This window comes from Citrus clementina, unplaced genomic scaffold, assembly GCF_000493195.1.
Source record: "Citrus clementina cultivar Clemenules unplaced genomic scaffold, Citrus_clementina_v1.0 scaffold_7, whole genome shotgun sequence".
NCBI classification, from domain to species: Eukaryota; Viridiplantae; Streptophyta; class Magnoliopsida; order Sapindales; family Rutaceae; genus Citrus; species Citrus x clementina.
The window spans coordinates 7,371,546-7,392,988 of NW_006262075.1; the positions used below are offsets into that span (position 1 = coordinate 7,371,546).

General features: G+C 39.4%; 1 protein-coding gene across 3 annotated transcripts; it reads left to right on the plus strand.

The window, feature by feature from the left end:
- The first annotated feature begins 7,973 nt into the window (after positions 1-7,973).
- On the plus strand, positions 7,974-21,227 carry LOC18036617 (nuclear pore complex protein NUP107). Of its 3 annotated transcripts, XM_024180379.1 has the most exons (24): positions 7,974-8,189; positions 9,236-9,606; positions 9,988-10,057; positions 10,191-10,306; positions 10,701-10,732; positions 10,873-10,998; positions 11,403-11,561; positions 11,715-11,807; positions 11,890-12,057; positions 12,301-12,399; positions 13,410-13,645; positions 13,737-13,794; positions 14,496-14,584; positions 15,105-15,236; positions 15,520-15,642; positions 16,584-16,682; positions 16,827-17,015; positions 17,334-17,505; positions 17,612-17,768; positions 17,933-18,135; positions 18,840-18,981; positions 19,221-19,381; positions 19,512-19,628; positions 20,883-21,227. In XM_024180379.1, the coding sequence occupies exons 1-24, from the start codon at positions 8,110-8,112 to the stop codon at positions 20,949-20,951; spliced, it is 3,261 nt and encodes a 1,086-aa protein (XP_024036147.1). In that variant the 5' UTR covers positions 7,974-8,109; the 3' UTR covers positions 20,952-21,227. The 3 variants fall into 3 exon arrangements, with proteins under 3 accessions (XP_024036147.1, XP_024036148.1, XP_024036149.1); XM_024180380.1 differs by lacking the exon at positions 12,301-12,399; XM_024180381.1 differs by lacking the exons at positions 9,988-10,057; positions 10,191-10,306 and having other exon boundaries at positions 7,975-8,189; positions 20,883-21,226.
- Positions 21,228-21,443: the final 216 nt, after the last annotated feature.

A 21,443-nucleotide genomic window follows, 5' to 3' on the forward strand; every position in this document is an offset into this window, starting at 1 on the left:
GGAGATCTCCTATGCTGTAAAGTTGGAATTTCCAGCCACAAATAACCAGGCAGAATATGAAGCCTTGATAGCAGGTCTGGAATTGGCTAGGGCCGTGAAAGCAGACAGAGTTAAGATCAGAACTGATTCCCAGCTGGTTGTGAATCATGTCAGTGAGAGATTCCAACCAAGAGAGGAGAAGATGGAACAGTACCTAAGGATAGTCAGGCAGATGATGGGGAAGTTCGAAGCAGTGGAGGTGATACAAATCCCCAGGGAGCAGAATAGTCGAGCAGACATTTTGGCTAGGATGGCAGCCGTAGCCGACCCAAAAATGCCAAAGTCGGTCCCCCTAGAAGTGAAGTCTCGCCCGAGTATCGAGCAAAATTTGGGGGTGTTGCGGATAGAACAAAAAGGCTCGTGGAGGGACCTGATAGTTTCATACCTTAGAGACGGGGTCTTACCACCAAATAAGCTACGAGCTCGGAAGATTAGAGCTCAGGCCTCGAGATACACGATGATCGATGGGGTACTGTATCGACGAGGATATACATTACCGTTCCTTCGGTGTTTGGACGATGACGACGCAGATTACGTGCTGAGGGAAATACATGAAGGAATTTGCGGAAATCATTCTGGCGGGAGGTCCCTGGCCCACAAAGTTCTAAGGTAGGGATATTTCTGGCCGACGATGCACCAGGATGCGCAGAGGAAGACCAGGAGCTGTGCAAGCTGCCAGAGTTTTGCAAATTTCTCTAACCAACCACCAGAGAAGCTCACCTCCATGGCCTCCCCTTGGCCATTCGCCCAATGGGGAATTGATCTGATCGGCCCATTGCCAAAGGGACGAGGAGCAGCAACACATGCAATAGTTGCTATAGATTACTTCACGAAGTGGATAGAGGTAGAAGCCCTTAGCAGGATCACAGAGAAGAAAACAACAGACTTCGTGTGGAGAAACCTGGTCTGTCGATACGGGATCCCATATGCCTTGGTAACGGATAATGGCAGACAGTTCGATAATCACAGCTTCAGGGATTTCTGCCAGAACCTCGGGATAGAGCTGAAGTATTGTTCGCCTGCTCACCCTCAATCGAATGGACAAGTAGAAGCAGCCAACAAGACAGTCAAGAGGCTTCTGAAAACCAGGCTCGGAGCAAAAAAGGGTGCGTGGGTTGACGAGCTGTCAGGTGTGCTATGGGCATACAGAACAACCCACAAAACCGCAACTGGGGAGACACCGTTTGCTTTGGCCTTCGGACATGAAGCGGTCGTACCGGCTGAGGTAGGAACGACCACACACCGGACAGATCATTTCAATGAGCAGGAGAACGACGAGCAGATATGTTTGAATCTTGATCTGCTGACGGAAAAGAGGGAGCAAGCAGCCGAGCGATCAGTCACTTACCAACAGAGGGTTGCTCGGTACTATAACCAGAAGGTGAACATACGGCAATTCAGGGTCGGAGACTGGGTACTGAGAAGAGTGAATCAGAGCACCAAAGATTCGACTCAAGGAGTGCTGGGACCGAATTGGGAAGGGCCGTATAGAGTCAAGCAGATAGCGGGGCCCGGAGCTTACAAGCTGGTTCGCGCGGACGGCCACGAAGTGAAACGCCCATGGAACGCGGCACACCTCCGAAAATACTTCCAGTAAGACTTGCTCACATTTTGAAGTAATTTCTGCTTATGCTGTTTATCTTTTATTTTTATGTTTTATGTCCGAACAATTTCATGTAAGTCAAATCCTGCCATTAATGGAACGTCGACGAATTTCATTCGCTTGAAGCCGAAAAAATCCTAAGGCATGCAAAGGCTCGCCAAGTCTCAGAGCATGTCTTATGGCGAGACAGAAGCCAAGCATGCCGGGATCTGCTCGGCCACGAGAAGGCAGCAGAATCCAAATCGATTAAAGAAAATCCTAAGGCATGCAAAGGCTCGCCAAGTCTCAGAGCCTGTCTTATGGCGAGACAGAAGCCAAGCATGCCGGGATCTGCTCGGCCACGAGAAGGCAGCAGAATCCAAATCGATTAAAGAAAATCCTAAGGCATGCAAAGGCTCGCCAAGTCTCAGAGCCCGTCTTATGGCGAGACAGAAGCCAAGCATGCCGGGATCTGCTCGGCCACGAGAAGGCAGCAGAATCCAAATCGATTAAAGAAAATCCTAAGGCATGCAAAGGCTCGCCAAGTCTCAGAGCCTGTCTTATGGCGAGACAGAAGCCAAGCATGCCGGGATCTGCTCGACCACGAGATGGCGGGCAGAATTCCCAAGCATACCAGGATCTGCTCGACCACGAGAAGGCGAGCCGAATCCCAAGCATTGAAGAATCTTCGGAGGCATGTGGCAAAAACCATGAGCCAAGCCGGAGTCCGCTCGTCTAGACAGAGACGAGCAGATTCTCAAACAAAAATTAACTCATAATTACAACACAAGAAAGTAATCAAAAAATATCCTTATTAATTGGTTAATGATTAACAGAGGGGATAATCTTCATGAACATTGTCCATTACAACAAAAGAAATATATCAAAAAGACGGCGGATCTGTGAGCCGAGCAGCATCGGTTGGCTGGACCTCCTCAGGTGCAGGGGGGGTATCGCCAGTTGCGTCCGGGGGGGTGCTCGCCTCGCCAACTTCAGCAGGGACTCCACGAGGAGGAGAGTTTTCCTCCTCAATCACGATCGGCTCCACCCCCTCGGCATCTTCCTTGGCCGCCTCCTCATCCATATGCCCAGCAACGCCAGCTGCAAGGTCATCCATCTTGAGGTCAGGGTATTGCTTCCCGAGGACGGCCATGATGCAACGATAGGAATGCCGGAGTCCCTGGTCGTACTGGTTGTCGGCCTCCCTCTCCAAGTTCTCGACCTAAGCTCGGTGGGAGTCACGGAGAGACTCGAGCTGAGCCTCATACATAGCCTTCTGCCTTTGCAGATCTTCCTTGACCTTGGTAAACTCCTCCTCGAGGGTAATGGCTTTTGCTTGAGCAAGTGATTCTTGCTCTATCAGCTTCAGATTCTCGAGATTCAGCTCCCCTGCTTTCTTCTCGGCAACGTCAGCTCTGTTCGTCGCCGATTGGATATCCTCCTTCATCTTCCGGTCGTAGCGGCCAACCTTAGCCTTGTAATAGGTGGTCATGCAGCTGAGGTGGAAAGCGCTATGCTGCATGGCCCCCACCAGCTCACCCAAGGTGCGGCCGTCAAAGGCCTCCAGGTCCCTCTTGCTCACGGATTTAGTTAACTCATTGAGGTAAGGGACCAGATGTTCTGCTCGGCTGTCCGGTAAGCGAGGTCGAGGCCCGACAGGAGGAGAAGAGGTAGCAGGATCTGTGGCTACTCCACTAGCTTCCCCGACTTCTACAGGAGCCGGAGGTAAAATCTTCAAGTGTGGGGCCTGCTGCACGATGTTGGCCCGCTTCGCGGTAGGGGCATCCTTACTCTCGTCCCTCTTCGTGGTCGGAGGTCGAGAACGTTTTCGGGTCAGAGCCCCAATCACAGCATCCTCCATCCTATGGCCAGGAAGTATCAAGCGAGACTCGAGCAAGTTGTATGTGGATATCAGTTCCCGGCTCGAGCAGGAATTGACTAGCACAGCCTCAACCCGTTTGAGCGGGCCGGGTCGGAGTGGGAAATGAACGCCCCAAGAAACTACAACATAAACGGACACTTGGTTAGAAACAAGCCAATGAAACAAGAACAATTATGGATACAAGACATCTGGAGTGAGCAGGCAACCTGGAACCGTGAAACGGGGTGGGACCCGATAATCCTTCCCGTCCATTTGTGCGACCTGACCCCAAGGACCCCCAGCAAAAAAGAACTTTCTCTTCCAGTTCCCACCACCACCAGTAGGGAGGTCGGTTATAGGTTTCCTGCTCTTGGTGCTAGATTGGAAGTAGTACCAGCCGGCATCTTTGGGGCTGCTCTTTAGCTGGTACAGGTGCTTCACCTCATCAACCGTGGGCTCGCTCTGGCAACATCTGTCCCACAATATGAACAGACCAGAGAGCACTCTCCACCCGTTGGGATTCAGCTGACCAGGAGCTAGATTTAGCCCGTTAAGTATCCGGGCAAAGTAAGGTTGCAAGGGACACCTCAGCCCGTACTTAAAGCTGTCCAGATACAGGGTAACATATCCCCTAGGAGGCCGGCTGGGAGCATCCTTCTTTCCCGGGACCTTGAGAGGTATCTCGCCAGGAATGCTATACCTCAGCCGGAGGTCCTCGAGCTCGTCAAACGTGGTCGTGCATGTCATGTAATCAATAGCATAATCCCGCGATAGGGCTCTACCTCCTATTGTGCTCCTCCCTTCTGGTCGCGGCGCCCCCGATGGGGACGCCTCACCAGAATCATCTCCTCGACCCTCACTCAAAGTATCCTCGGAGTCAGAAGATCCATCCTCACCATTACTCCCGCTTGTAGAGGTCGTTTGGGGAGACATGCTCCTAGCACTAGTCCTGACACTAGGCCTAACAGGCTCTAAGGGGACCTCGGGGTCAAAGGCGGGATTGGCGAGCAGACTAGGCAGGAAGTCCAACTCGTCGTCATCAACCTCAACGACCTTCTCTTTGCCTTTCGACATTCCCTAAACTCTAACCACAACACCACCAACTACTACCCAAACGAAAGAAAAAAGAAGTTATCTACAAACTATTCGAGACCGAGGAGAGAGAAGTAATACCTGAAGTACCGCTTCAATCGGAGAAAGGCAAGGAGGGGGGGCTTCGTGCCGGAACTTCTTTGCCGAAGAAACGGAGACGTAGACGGAGACAGAGTGAGTGGTGAATATGCCGTTCGAGAGGATTTGGCTTTCCAAATGAGGACGGACTCTTGGGTTGCCAGCATATAACTGCGCCGAATCCCGAGGATCTCGTAACCGTCGGTTTGAAATTCAAATGGAGGGGGGGATTTCTGCCACGTCACCACGTCCGCAATTAAATGCGACATGACTCCTGGCAGCCTTTTCCAATCCCACGCGGGCGAGTACTATCGAGTTTCTACTGCTGGTCCACTACATTACCCAACACCAGAAACTGGGGGACCGGTGTTTGGGAGGGATACTGTTTGGGATAAATGCGTCGAAGGGACCAGGAATGACGAGCAGATATCTGATGGCGGAGTTCTGCGAACCGGTGTGTTCCGTTAAAGCCTGGTGCGTGGAAGAACAGGAACAGAAATATCTTGCTCGTCCAGGATGTTGTCATCCGCGAGGCCAATTTCCTATAAGGGGCATAAGGCCATTCCGGCTAGAGATCGAGAGGCGAGGAGACCCGGTCGACGGCAGTTGGCAAGACGCGCTCTCCAGCACGAGAATCTAGGCACAACGGCCACACTTTCCCCAGAACCGTGGCGTAACACGCAAGGTCTCACAGAGCCATGGCAGCCACGCTTTCCCCTGAACCGTGGCGTAACACGCAAGGTCTCACAGAGCCATGGCAGCCACGCTTTCCCCTGAACCGTGGCGTAACACGCCAATCCGGTTTTTTGGCCCATAACGCAGCAGTGGGAGTCCCAGACCGGGGGGAAAAAGGGCGGAAGACTGAGATTCAGAGGAAGCCTATAAAAAGGTAGCCAACGAAGGTAAAAGGGTTGGCATTCTGGAGATTAGAAGAGAAAAAACCTAAAAAGAAGAGAAAACCACAAAAAAACGCCATAAGACCTGTGGCAAGCTTTTCCCGAACCTTCATATCTGACTTGAGCGTCGGAGGGTTTGCGCCGGGAAAACAACCGGCGTACTCTGACTTGTCTGTGTACGCAGGGACCTCTGGAGAAGAAGCCTGGCGAGGAGACCTCCTGGTCGTGACGAAGTTGATCGAGCAGAGATCCTGATCGCGGAACGAGGGGAACCGGAATCTCGCATCAACAAGTTATGTTTGGGAAGTTAAAACACCACCGCCTATATGTGCATATATCTGGTCGAGATTGTAGCCTCCTCGCGATCAACGCAATGTTCGAGGAGATTCATAAGAGCTAGTTGCTCGTGTGCACGAGGACTGTCAAGGAAATCGCGAGGAGAAACCAAGATCAGATCTTCGCAAAGACGTGGTCAAAGGTCGACCAACAAGTTGTCTTGGAAACTAAGCACGATACCCGCTCCCAAACAGTTACTGAAACAACTTCTCAACCGCCCCATGACTGGTCCACGTACCCATAACCCAGCTAACATGCTCAACCAGCCTGCAAGCATGCACGAATTGATAGTGGAGTGACAGATCAGGCTGCCTATAAAAGCTTTGCAAATAGAAACCAAAGGGGACACTTTTGGAACTGAGGGGGAAATTCTGTCTCTTTGATTCTAGAAAATTTTTCTTAAATTATTTCTTTCTCGTGGGCAATTATAATCTTTACTTCAAATAGTTACTGTTAAGCCACAAAGATTTGTGGCATAAGTTTTTCCAAAAGCCCAAAAACTGATTTAAACGTCGGAGGGTTTTTGCTGAAAAAATATATGACACCCCCTAACTATTTGTTGTGATTGCAGGTGTAAGTGGTGTGGAGAGTATGTGGTAGTCAAAATCTGTTCCATTGAAACAATTACGAGCAGTGTCGTGCTCTATTAAAACAAATTCAAGTGTTGACATGACAACCTGGTCGTTATAATGAGCTCGACCAGATTTTTGTATCAACAATTTACAGTTTGTTTTTTCCCACAATATCTAAATATCAAATAAGACCTTAGTATTTGATAAACCAATCACCAACCACTTTGTGAAAAAGATACATGATATAGGGTCAGTTTTAGGATTTTTTTTAGAAATCAAAAGTGATTTTGAAAAGTTAAAAGTTAGTTTTAGTATTTCATAAATTTTTTATTAAAAAATCACTTTCGACAAAATCACCCTATCCTACAATATATTTAAGGAGGGAAAAAATAGTTTTTCAAAATTTGATTTTGAAAATCTGTTTATAGTAAATACATATATTTTATAAAAATATAAATATTTCAATTTAATTAGGAAATAAAATTATTAAATTTAGAGATATTATTATTGTTGTTACTAATTATATTGAGATAATAATAAAAAAACATTTCAATTATTTATATACACAATAAACGATATTATATATGCATGTTTGTAAATGTATAAATAAATTTTATTCACATTATGTTTGTTCTAGTCATTTGCACTTTTACAGCAGTTTATAATAAGACTTATCAAATATATATGACTGTTTTTAAAACTTATAATATATTTAAAAATATTTTATTAAATATTTAACTCGTTCTTTTCACAGTTCATTATTTTTACAGCATAATTGATGGCAATTATTTTAAATGCGCATTAACAAACTCTCAATAATCATGTAATTCAATTGTTTGTTTTCGGTCAAATCAATTACTTTGATGACAAACATACAGTTCCCTAAACTAATTCTATTAACAATTTCATGGAGCGATAATCAAATTAATTAATTATATTAAATAAACCAATTCTCTAAATTAATTAAATTTTAAAATTTAATGCGTGTTTGACAAGTGAGAAAATTAAGGAAAATGGGGGAAATGAATGAGAGAGAGAAGAAAAAAACATAAGAGTTAATATAATTTTTTTAATTTTTTAGATTAAATTGGTAATTTAATTATTTTATTTTTATTAATGTTCAAACAAAAAAATTATTATAAAAAGGTAATATTATAAAAGTAAGCTAAAAAAAAAGTAATGGTAGGGGTATCAATACTTTAACGGTAATAATATTTCGAGGTATTTTTAAAAATACGGGGGCTAAATAAACACTAATATTAAAATATAGGGATTAAATAGATTTTTATCCTATTTTTTTATATGTTAGAAGGGTATAATAGTAATTTTTATTAAAAATTACTGTTTCCGTTAGTGAATGAGGATGTAAATATTTTTCTTAAAACGTTAGGAGAATTTTTATACCTCTATTTAAACGATGGGGGTGTGTTTGTCATTTTCCCAACAAATATTGAGCTAACACTGATAATATTTCAAAAACTGGGTGACAACGGACAATTGACAAATTTTTTGATATTTTGATTAAAAATAATCCAAATAAAATAAAAACCCCGCCAAGCTCTTATGCTATTAGTCTAGGGTTTAAGTTGAAATTATATACAGGGTTTATTCAAATCGAAAACTCCAAAGGCTGTGTTTTGCTATCACGAAAGAATGGAATCTGAAATGGATACCTCGTCCAGCTTCCTCGACCCTGAAGAACTTTCCATCAGAGAGCAGTATCGTCGTTATGGGTAACAATAATTTAATTTTTCTTCCCATAATTAGATGATAAATGTAATGTATTTAGTAATTGATATAATGCAAAGAGTATATTTCAGCCGTTCATTTTTTTTTAAATATTTTTATTGGTCACGTTAAGAAAATGAACTGCACCTGTTCGTTTTTGGCTCGTTTGGTAATTTGCTTATGCATTTTTGGTCGTTAAATTTAAGTTATTAAGGTGAATTTATGAAATTTAAGGTAGCTCAATGCTAGAAGAAAAATCCAGTTGATAAAATATGTGATAGTAAGTACTGTTTGGTTGGTGATGAGGAATTGTTGAGAAAAGAGACAAATTGGTTGGTTGGGGTTTGATTTTATTTATACTGAATGTGTTATCTCTAATGGGGTTTCCAGTTTGTTGTTTCAGATTTTTTGGTGATCGGAAGAGTTTTATTAATGGGAAAGTTAGTTTGATATGGATATGGATCTATAATTTTGATTTGATGTATGGAGAGCTTATTTCACCAAGGCATTAGTCTTTTCCTTATTTTTTCTTTTGATAGAAAGATGGCAAGAGTTGGACATTTTGTTGGTTACAAGTTGATCAATTGTGTGAATCTGTTAGTGAAATGGTAACAAGTGGGATGCTCAGTAGTGTGGTATAAACTCATTATTGCCTTTTAAACACTAAAAGGTCAAGTAAATGATCAGAATAGATAATGTAATAGGTTAAAATAGGGTGTAGTGTAAAGAAAAACATGAAATTATTGTTTTAGTTTCTTATCAGAAAAGAAGAAGAAGAATAAAAAAATTAAGATTAACTAAGGAGCTTTTACAGTTGTTCGTACTTTTGGGAGATTTAATATCACATTGGTTTTGCTGATTCTTGGATCTTAATTGATCTTCTGTACTTTATATTCATGATATTTTGTTTCCCTTTCTTGCATTCTGCTTTCTGGAGGTTTCTCTTATCCTCTCTCTTTCTCTTTTAATTCAGTGAGTTGAGAAGTGGTTAGAACTTATACTCTTGTGTTTTAACTCGACATACTATCCCTCAATCATTCAACACGCGCAGGAAAAGGCACTCAATTTCAAGCATATCCCCATATCAAGAAAGTTCAGCTTCAAAGTTAAATGAGCCCAGGCTGTTCTATGATGGATCAAGTTTCCACAGCCCAACTAACACGGCATTAATTCTTGAAAATATCAAACAAGAGGTTGGAAGCATTGACTATGAAGGAGCACCGTATAAAATGCAATCTGCTTCTAAAAGGAGGTCATCAATTGATGGTCCTGGGATCTTGGACTCTGATGTTGGTGTTGATTCAATCCATAGATTTGGAAGTCAGTCACTAAAAGCTTGCAAGATTGAAGATGACTCGTTGACAGATAGTGGAGAGACAACCTTTGCTCTGTTTGCATCTCTTCTTGATTCTGCTCTTCAAGGTGCTTGGAGCAGAATTGTGTTTATAGAGCTATACTTGGGATCTTTTTTTCCCTTTTGTTAAATTAATATTGTCATAATGGCATGCTAGGTTTTCTGGCACTTGTTTGAGTGGCCTTATGAATTGAGCCATCTAATTTTGGTTTATAAGATCCTTAGTTCTCTCATCACTGATTTGCAGGTGGCCCATTGGATACAGTATAAGGCAGTTATTGATACAGAGGCTTTTTCTAAACTCGGAATTCCATATTATCTAGGAATATACTGTTTATGCTCTTAATTTTCATATGTTAGAATATATCTTGAAGCATCATCCTCCCATAAGCTTAAAGTAGCATTTACATGACCGGTATTGTTTATTTATTGTCATTTGTCCTCTGCAGGGTTAATGTCTATACCTGATCTTATTTTAAGATTTGAACAATCTTGCCGGAATGTTTCTGAGTCAATTAGGTATGTTTACTTCTAGGTGGTGTAAACATCAGTAAATGTTATAGACAACTATAATGTTCAAAACTGTTCTTTTTAGTTAACATGGTCATTTTGGGAGATTTTTTGACTTTAATGTCATTTGTTGTTTCTGCAGGTATGGGTCCAACATACGGCTTCGGGTTGTTGAGGACAAATTAATGAGGCAGAAAGCTCAACTCCTACTTGATGAGGCAGCCACTTGGTCACTTATGTGGTACCTTTATGGGAAAGGAAATAAATCTATAACCTTAAAAAAATTTTCTGCTGCAATTGATGTCTTAAAACACAATTTTTTTTTTTTAACGAACCAGTAAAATATTAGGAAAGAGTAATACCTTTTGTATTGGCATCATTTTTAATTTTGCTAGTTGCATTGGACATGCACTGTGCATCTACCATTTTGCATATTCAGTATTTTTTGGTTTTCTTCTTGATAGGCGAATTTATTTGTTGCATTTGTTCCTAGATTTTTCTTCCTTGGAAGTCACGGACATGATTTCTATTTTTGGGTTTGTGCATGTAGGTGTCAGGTGCTAGGTCATCTTCCTCTCTTTAGGACTGTCTGTTCTAATCCTGTGTATTGAGCTTTGAATTTTAAGTTTGAAAATTTTTGTTCTTCTTCCAGGGACTGAAGAACCCCCTGTAGAGCTTATCCTGGTAATGCATATATTTCATTTTCTGTGTCTTATCCAAGAATCATTTGTTTAATTTTGGAGATTCTGTTAACTTTAACCATTTTAATTTCCGATAAACTTTTGAAGAACTTACATCCATCTACATCTGTTTAATTGCAACAGTCCCCCTCAACATCACACATAGAGGCTTGCCAGTTTGTTGTGAATGACCATACAGCACAGTTATGTCTCCGGATTGTTCAATGGCTGGAAGGATTAGCATCTAAATCTCTTGATTTGGAAAGCAAGGTGAGCTTTCTGTCAAAATCTTTACTTTTGGATGTGTTGTCTCTTTTAGATGGCTTGCTGTTTTCTATTACAATTACTGCCTTATGAAATTTGAGAGCTTTTTTCACCGGAGAACTGTTAGCTCCCATCTGGTATTTGGTATTAGACTTTTTGCTTGGATATATTACCCTTTCACTTTGTTGTTTTTGTTGCTGAATAGGCATAGCTGTTCATTACTTGTTGGTCAGTGATTTATGATAGCAAAGAACTTATAATTCTTGTTGTAGTCTGGTTAATTTCCAGTGTGTTGGTCAGTATCTATTGATTATGCTCTGTAGTTGCTTCTCTTCTTAGGATAGGAGAATTTGCCTTTGAATATCCTATTTTTAACTGAGTTTGACATGTAGATTAGTTAATATTTTCAGGTGCGAGGATCTCATGTTGGTACTTATCTTCCCAATTCTGGAGTTTGGCACCATACTCAACGGTATCTCAAGAAAGGTGTCTCTGATGCAAACACTGTTCACCACTTGGATTTTGATGCTCCAACACGTGAACATGCTCATCAATTACCTGATGATAAAGTACTTATGAAACTGTCTTGCAAATTCTATTAAGCTTACCTTTCAGGGAAAAAAAAAATTTCTATTAAACTTGTTCTGAATGTGATATTATGTATTGTTATCTTCCAGTGCAATGTCTATCTCTAAGGGAGATTAACTATTTTACCTTAACAGAAACAAGATGAATCTCTTCTGGAAGATGTCTGGACTCTATTAAGGGCTGGAAGACAGGAAGAGGCATGTGACCTATGCCGATCTGCTGGACAGGTAATTCAAAGTTTGAGATTTTGAGTTGTGGAATACTTGTTTATTTTCTTTCCACCTCTCACATGTAATTCCGTTTTGGCAGCCGTGGAGAGCTGCAACTTTATGTCCATTTGGAGGAATTGACTTCTCTCCTTCTGTTGAAGCGCTGATAATTAATGGAAGAAGTAGAACTCTTCAAGCTATTGAACTGGAAAGTGGCATTGGTCACCAATGGCGTCTTTGGAAATGGGCTTCCTATTGTACATCAGAGGTGAGTTCAATATGCTGTCCTCTTTCTGTTATTATTGTGTTCTTCATGGCTCTATTTTCTTGTACTGGCAACATTTCTGAATTATTCTATAATGATTTTGGAATTAATTTTATTCATTTGGCTCTGGTAACCAATAAGGACGTGTAGCATCTTTTTTTCATACCAGATGCTTTGCCATTATAAAGATTTTCAAGGTTTCCTTCATCTAGGATCTAAAATGATTTTTTCGCTTTTGTTTTCAAGAAAATTTTTGAACAGCGTGGTAGTAAATTTGAAGCAGCTATATATGCAGCCCAGTGTAGCAACTTAAAGCATGTGCTCCCTATCTGTACAAACTGGGAGGTATGCTTTCTCAAATTGATGCAATGTTATTGAGAACGATTTTCCTTTATGCTGTTATATCCACTCATTTTCTTTACATGCTACATCCATAAAAATTGTTGCTTGCATGCTCAACCTAACCAAAAATTTGCTCTTATTATTTCGCATGAGCATTTACAACATTTATCCTACAATATTCATTAATTAGTTGGTTTTTTGTTAGGTTATAATTCAAGGGTAGAGGTAAGAGTTTTTTCTTAGGTGGTTTCATGATTGTTTTGAGACTTGGGAGCTGGCGCCCCACCCCCCCCCCCCCCTCCCCCCCAACAAAAAAAGAAAAACCGATTTTCTATTAGGCCTCATCATGTGAAAATGATGCAGTATACTCATTGCCTCTACCGGGACCTTGTAATGGATTTTAACTAAAGTATATTAATGAGACCTGAAATGCTGTTCAACAGCAGTATCATGTTTGGGACTGTTTACACAGTTGGCTGTGCCTGATTAGTCTGTCTGAGAGATGCCTTCTGAAGATATCAAGTCTCTTCTTTAGACATGTCAATTCTAATGTTTACCCTCCCTTTTAGTTCAAGTTCTTTTAGCAGAGTTGATTCTGCAAAATAAATTGAATATGGTCTGGGTCTTTTTCCCCATGCACGTCTATGGAACTTACTGTGACCTGATGATGTATATCACGATAAGTTGTGGCTTTGTTTAGGCATTTGGTTACATTTGTTTATTCTTGCATTATTCTTGAGGTACTTTTGAGTATATTTTATGGGATTGGCTGGTATCCTACTAAAAGTAGTAAAGAATTCATTAACAAACTTTTTGAATTTCAACATGTTGTGTTTCAGTGATCTTTTTTCTCTTTTTAGTCTTTTCTAATGATTTAGTTGAATAGCTTGTTACTTTAGAACTTGAGATAACTAGCATAGCTGACTCTTTGGCTTTAAAACCTGTGATCTAGTCTCATAGCTATTCATCACTCTTAATGACTATGCTGATACCTTATGGATCTATGCCTCCAGACAGCGTGCTGGGCAATGGCCAAATCATGGCTTGGTGTTCAGTTGGATCTAGAACTAGCTCGTTCACAACGAGGACGAATGGAACAGGTAAAAAGTTTTGGAGTTGAGATTGAAGGAAGTCCAGGACAAATGAATGGAATCTCTCAGCCCTCAGTTGGACCAGAAAGTTGGCCGGTGCAAGTTCTGAACCAGCAACCTCGAGACCTTTCTGCTCTTCTTCAGAAACTTCATTCAGGGTGTGTTTACAGTGCTCATTCCTCTTGAATATCATAGTTCTCCTCTGGTACTACTAAAAACTGATATCTTTATCTTTTCTACCTGATTTAGAGAAATGGTACATGAAGCTGTTACTCAAGTGTGCAAGGAGCAGCAACGACAAATTGAGGTTTCTTGTAGTTTCCATTTTTCATTGCTAAGAATCACTTTCCATTGATGGTTAGTTATAAAATAATGCTGCTGTGTAGTTTAAATGAAGATGAGTCTCTGACACTTGCAAACCTGGAATGGATTACAAAGATTTTAAAGGAAAATGTTACTAACTTGAAAGATTTCCTTACTGAAATTGTTTGAATCACAATAAGATTTCTTGTATGTTTCAATGGAACAACTTAGTAAGGCTTTGGAATTGGACATATTGATTATGCTTCTATCTTAAAGTGAAATAGAAAAGAAATGCCAGCTGAGAAACCTTGGTGACGTGAAAGGTGTCATCTGGTTTAAACAGTGATTGTTTCCATTGCAACTAAAGGATACTCTGTTACTTCTATAAGACATATTCTGAGATCACATCCCTGTGGAAGTAAAATTAAAAAAAAAAAAAAATTGTTATAATTTTCTTTTATTCACATAGCTTATGAAATATAAAACTCAAATCATTTTAACTCTAGGATCTTTGAGTTCAGCCAATTTGTAAATTCTACTCAGTAGTTATATTTTATGCTTTTCTTTCTAAAAGTGCAGCATGATGTTTTTATTTCCAGATAATATGTTTTATTTGTTTAGTAAGATGGATCTTTTCTCACTTTATTGAAACTTGCTGGCTGCTTCTCTCTAACTGCTTCTCTCTAACTGCTCATTGCTTGACAGATGAAGCTTATGTTAGGAAATATACCACATGTTCTGCAACTTATATGGTCATGGATAGCACCTTCAGAAGATGACCAAAATGTCTTCAGGTGATCTTTGTTTAATTGTCTGTAAGGCTAGAATTTCATATCCATGGAGAAGCTGCATCTTGTGCTTTTCAATTTTGCACATAGCTTTACATACATTTAGAGCTTCACAGCTATTTGGCACTTTTTATTATGATACACAGAGGTAAGCTTGTAGAGCTACTGGTTACTATTACTCGAAAGTCAAAAGGCACATCTCTCCTTTAGTTTCAAAGTTTAAACCTAAGACAACCCCCCCAAAAAAAAAAAAAAAAACCCACTGCACCCATTCTGCTCCTAGACATGTAGAATTGGATATAAAAGCGCATAGACCTCGTGCAACTTGGTAAATAGGGGTAGTTAGTACCTTAGAAAAGCTTAGGGCATTACCAGAATTGGATGGATAAATGTCATGAAGTGCATTAAATATGCATCTGCAAAAGTATAATTCTTTTGAAAACAATTTTATTTGCAAAAATATGTTGGATCCCCCCCCTTTAAGAAGAATCATTTTGTTGACCAAATGTATTGTGGTTTCTCTCAGGCCTCATGGTGATCCTCAGATGATTCGATTTGGTGCACATTTGGTGCTTGTGCTTAGATATTTACTTACCGATGAATTGAAGGATCCTTTTAGGAAGGATCTTATGGATGCTGGTGATCTCATTATACACATGTACGTAATCACAACCTGAGCTGTGCTAGATGCATGTTCCTCTTTTGACCAAATTGTGCTCTTAATTCACAAAGTTTTGTTTTAAATTTGGAAAGACACAAACCATGGCCAGAATATCTTGGGTTTTGTAATTATCCAAAATTTGTGGCTGTTGTAACCATCATTTCTCTAGGGGCCATATGATTCTGTCTTTTTATACTTTGTGTTAAAATGATAGGGTGTCTTTCTAGTATGAAGTCCAAAATTCCACGCCGATTCTATTGATTGGAAAATCTGGTGACAGGTATGCGATGTTCCTATTTTCTGAGCACCATGAGGAATTGGTTGGGGTTTATGCTTCCCAGCTTGCTCGCCACCGTTGTATTGACCTCTTTGTGCACATGATGGAACTAAGGCTTAATAGCAGGTGCCAGTTATATAATTCTTTTTTTTTTTTTATATTATTGATGTCTTTGTGCACATGGTGGAACTAAGGCTTGATAGTGCCAGTTATATAATTTATTGTTTCATTTTTTATTATATTGCCACAGTGTTTTCTCCTTCGTTACCCTTTTTTTGTGTTGGGGGGGTTGTAATGATAGAATCAATGCTGCAGTTGGTACATGTGACAAATTCATCTGTGACTGTATATCTATGGTAGGGTACTTATGAGCACTGAGGTGAAAGCAGTTTTATCTAAAATTGACAGAATGTGGCATGCTGAAGAATTTTTGCTGTTGAAAACTGAAAATAGCTAGCTTCCATTCATTTCAATTTTTTTTTCTTTATATTATACGATATTGTTAGCCTTCCAGAAGATTTATGTGGACAGTTCTCCGCAATCCACAATTTCAGTGAATGACCTCTCTCTTCTTGTAGTGTGAACAAAATAACATGTGAAATTTATATTTTGATAACACACTTATGCAAATTGACATGAGACCATGACTGCTGAAGTTACAATAAATGGTGGTCCATTTATTTCTCCCATCCAAGTAGAGTGATTATATCGTTACTTTTTGAACATGCAAATGCTTTAGTAGAATGAGAATGCATTTGCCTTTGTTCTTTTTTATTGTATGCTTCACATAGACATAATGTTTACTCTAGGATTCCAGGCATTCCTTGATTGCTTGGCAATAATCTTGGAGTAAGATGCAAGTCAGATTCTAAAGGAAATGACTGAATAGCTAACTCATTATATCAAAAAACAAATAGGATTTCAGCAACCAGGATATTGTTAGACAATCAGTGTCTGTGATCTATAATGTTAGTATTTAAGTCAGAACGTGCAATCTTTTTTATGTTGACTTGCTTCTTCATGGTTCTTTTATGTTGACTCACTTTTGATATTTTCCCTGATAATAGTGTGCATGTGAAATATAAAATATTCCTTTCTGCCATGGAGTACCTGCCATTTTCTTCAGGAGATGATTTGAAAGGCAGTTTTGAAGAAATTATTGAGAGGTAATTTTTTTCCCCTCCCAGAGGTCGTTATGTGTTTTCTCAAGCATAATTTCTGGTATGCTGGCCCAGTAAGCAGTAACAATGTCAGTCCTGAGAGTTTTAATGTAATATTGGTAAATACTAATTATGATATACTCTTAACAGGGTCCTATCAAGATCCCGGGAAATCAAGCTTGGAAAATATGATAAGTCAACCGATGTTGCAGAGCAGCACCGGCTGCAGAGTCTTCAAAAAGCTATGGTGATACAATGGCTTTGCTTCACACCTCCATCCACAATTGCTGATGTTAAAGATGTTAGTGCCAAACTTCTGCTGAGAGCATTGATTCACAGGTATTTCAAGTCCTATGTCTTCTAGCTGTACAATGGATTTGCATAAATGACTGAAAATCTGATAACTTGTACAAGATACAATATATGATAAATTCCAAGGAACAGGTCTTGGCAATGCTTACTGGTCGGGAAATTATTTTTGTTGTTATGGCTTTAAATCTGAACACTGATATCAATGTAATTTGGTGATGAATTCATGTAATTATTAGCTACTAATACATGATTGGTGTATCTTTAATTCTTTTTCTTTAGCATTCTGTTACTTAATTTCTTCACTTGCGAATATTGAACATTGCCCTATTTTTTGTTTTCCTACAGCAACATATTGTTCAGGGAGTTCGCTCTAATTTCTATGTGGAGAGTGCCAGCAATGCCAATTGGTGCGCATGAATTACTTAGTTTCCTTGCTGAACCTTTGAAGCAGCTGTCAGAAAATCCTGATACGCTCGAGGACAATGTTTCTGAGAATCTAAAAGAGTTCCAAGACTGGGTATGCTTCATTTTGTATGTCTATTATGTGTATTTCTAATTTTGGATTGTAATTGTGCCTGATGGTTGTACTTTTGTGTACTTATATGTGTTAATAACTTAAATAGAGCGAGTACTACTCCTGTGATGCAACATATCGCAAGTGGCTCAAAATTGAATTAGAAAATGCAAATGTCCCTGCCCTTGAACTCTCATTGGAGGAAAAACAGAGAGCCATTGCTGCAGCCCAGGAGACGCTGAATATGTCTTTGATATTGCTTCAGAGTAAGTACACTGACCCTGTCTTTTTATGTAAACTCAACAAGCACACAGTGAGACTGAGAAAGTATGTAACATAATAATGTTGATTGTAATACTTGACGTGTCTTTTTTTTTTTTCTGTTTAATCAGTGGTTTTGCATTTAATGGTATTTAAATGCTTAATATAGGAAAAGAAAATCCTTGGTTGGTTTCCCTCGAAGATCCTATATATGAGTCAGTTGAACCTTTATATCTTGAATTGCATGCCACTGCAATTCTGTGCCTGCCTTCTGGTGAATGTCTGTCTCCAGATGTTACCATGTGCACTGCATTGATGAGCGCCCTTTATTCAACATTGAGCGAGGAAGTTGTATTGAATCGCGAATTAATGGTATGCTTATTCATTTTTTTATGTGTAAAAATTCAAAAAAGGAAATAAAAAAAGGTATAATGGTTTGGACATCAGTGTGTACATATATTCCCTCGACTAATGCTGTCTGGGTGAATGGCGATAATTGATCTATTAGTTTCATGACATTCAGGGAACTCCAAAAATCGGATGATCTATACTTATCTAGAAGGATGTTTATTTCATGAATTTATAGCTTTTACTATTATAAATCACTGCTTGTAAATCAAAGTAACAGGGGAAAAGGACTCAAAAGGAACTGCTTACATATTGATGGGTTGCACATCATGTGTGCAGCGATCTTGTTTAGTGGAAACTGCATCTTCTTCTAGTGACTAAGGGACAATTGTACTAAGAGTTTTCCCTTTTTAGTCAAAATTAATTAATAAAAAACGAAAGTGCTAAAAGTAATTGCTTACATATTGATGGGCCACATACCCTATATGGAGTGATCTTGATCTTATTTAGTGGAAGTGTGCAACTGTATCTACTTTACTAAGGGACAAGAATGCAAAGAGTTTTCATTTTTCATAAAAAATTTAGTTTAATAAGAAAACTCAGACATGGAGAGAGTGCGAGGGACGTAGAATACTTGATTTTTTTTTTTTTTGGCATGCATCATCCTTTCCTGTAGTCTTCTCTCTGTTATATTTGTCTTTGATCATGACCCCAATTTTATTCGGCAGGTGAATGTCTCCATTTCATCAAGCAACAATTACTGCATTGAGGTTGTGCTTCGCTGTTTGGCGGTGGAAGGAGATGGACTTGGGATACATGATATGAGTGATGGTGGTGTTCTTGGTACTGTTATGGCTGCCGGCTTTAAAGGTATAAAACACTATTAAGCTTCAATTTTTGCATGCTTTCACTTGTGTTGCCAGTGTTCTTGGGAAGGAATATGTTACGTAAAATACAATTCTAGTATGTTAATGAAGTACAAGGCGGCCAAGGAAATGAGAAAGTTCTCTAAAGAAAAAGGAAGTATTTAGTGCATGACATAAGTGAACAGCTATCTATGATGACACTATTTCAGCGTTACTTACAGAATTTGTAATTATTTTATGCAGGTGAGCTTACTCGATTTCAAGCTGGAGTTACAATGGAGATATGCCGATTAGATGCCTGGTATTCAAGTAAAGAAGGTTCTTTGGAAGGCCCAGCAACATTCATTGTGCGGGGACTTTGTCGTAGGTGCTGTCTTCCAGAACTCATTCTTCGGTGTATGCAGGTAGGCTTCTTGATTATTAAAAAGCCCATTTTATTTGACCATGATTAAAGATTAAAGCTACTCTCTCCTAAATGGGATGTTCTTGGAGTTTTTACTATGTCAGCATTACAATTTCTTGGTTCTCTCATAGGTGTCCATTTCACTTGTGGAGTTGGGCAATCAAATTGAAAACCATGATGAGTTGATTGAACTAGTGGCCTGCTCTGAGTCTGGGTTTCTGCATTTGTTCAGTCAGCAGCAATTGCAGGTAAACTTGTTGTAAACTTTTTGTTTATTATTGTTATTTTTTTAAAAAAAAATTTTGGGGGTAGGAACTCAAAAAATGTATCAATGAAGAAGATTTAAAAGCAGATAGTGGACCAGCTGTCCACTCAGAAAACAAAGACTAGCACTATTTGTGCTATACAAAAGTATATCCAATCACCCTATACAAGGCTAGAATCAGCTACAACCCCCTAGCTCAAAACCCCAGCCCAGTTTAGATGTATGAAGAAGAAGGATGAATCCTGAAACTCCTTAGAAACTGAGGCCCAAAGTGAAGCAAGAAGACGAGCTCTATCCTACAGTTTAGCATTATCTGAACTACTCCCCTCAAAAAATACAAACATTTCTTCCCCCTATATTACCGAAAATAGTGCTGCCACTGTGCATTCCCAAAGAGTTTTAGCCTTTTTTTCTTCTACCAAAAGCAAAGGAATACTCCATAAGAAGAGAATCACTAGAACCCGGAACGACCCACAAAAAATTAGCTTCTTTGTTCAACTTGTACCATAACTTTGAAGCCACAAAACAGTGAAGAAAAAGATGATTTGAAGTTTCTGCACTTATCTTACACATCACACACCAAGAAGAAGAGAGACAAAAATTTAGGAAACTTTTGTTGCATCACTTCTCCAGAATTTAATTTTCCTGGTGCCAAGCCCACAAGAAGGCTTGAATTTTAGAGGGGATACTAGCCTTCCAAATCATTTTGAAGGGTAAAAACTCTCCAGCAGAAATGCAGAATCACCATTGCACTAAAATCATCTTTGGAAGGCTAGCATCCAAATCATCATTAGTTTCTTCGTTATTATCTGCACACCCGGGGGGGAGTGGAGGAGGGAAGACTTCGTAGCTTGAAATTTTTGATTTTGACTATCGTAGAATTTCCTCTCCAGATTTCCCCTTGTTATCTTCCTTATATTTCACAACTTTGTTTGATAAAACTGATTTGCTATCTTCCTGCTTTATGTTGGTGATTCTTTGGGGAATAGCAATGCTGTTGCTCCTTACATCTTGAAAAGGAACTCGAATTGACTTATGAGATAATTCCTTCATTTTTATTTACTTATCATATTTTTTATCCTGGTACTGATGAATCTTGAAGCCATTAAACCAGGATAGGAGTATCATCCTTAGGGTAGTTCCCCTCTTGCATGATCATTTAGATGCATTATTGACTTTTCCTTCACTGAAAGTTAGATTCAGCTGACATTGTTCTGTTTTCTGTCTCAATTCTTAGGAGTTCTTATTGTTTGAGAGAGAATATGCAATATGCAAAATGGAGCCCGAGGAGGAATCTTCCTGTTGATCTTTTGATGTCCGGTATCGGTGGAAAATCAACGAAGAGCTGCAAAGTGCAAATTTTCTCCTCCTTTTTTTCGGTTATCTTTGTTTAAAAATTGTAAATGGATGAATTCACAAAATGTATTTTTCTTGTTCCATTTCAAAGATTTATTTTTCTGTTTTATTCTTTCTTCCTCTCATTGTCTCATTTTCCCTTTTCAGCAACATTTTTCTTTCTTTTACTAAGGTATATTTGAACATTGGATTTGGTGAAATTATTTTATGAGATCATAGTAAAAGAACCTGCGACCTCGTTTCAACACTCATTGAAATCACAAGCCATTATTGTCATTTAATGGAACAATAATTAGTAGTTTATTAAAACGTCGTCTACTCTAAGCGGAATAAAGGCAAGATAAATCATCTAGTATCTATAAACAAATCTATTATTTTAAAAGACAATTTTCTTTTTCTATTAAAAATGTGGATAAATAAAGTTCAATATAATTATTGGGAC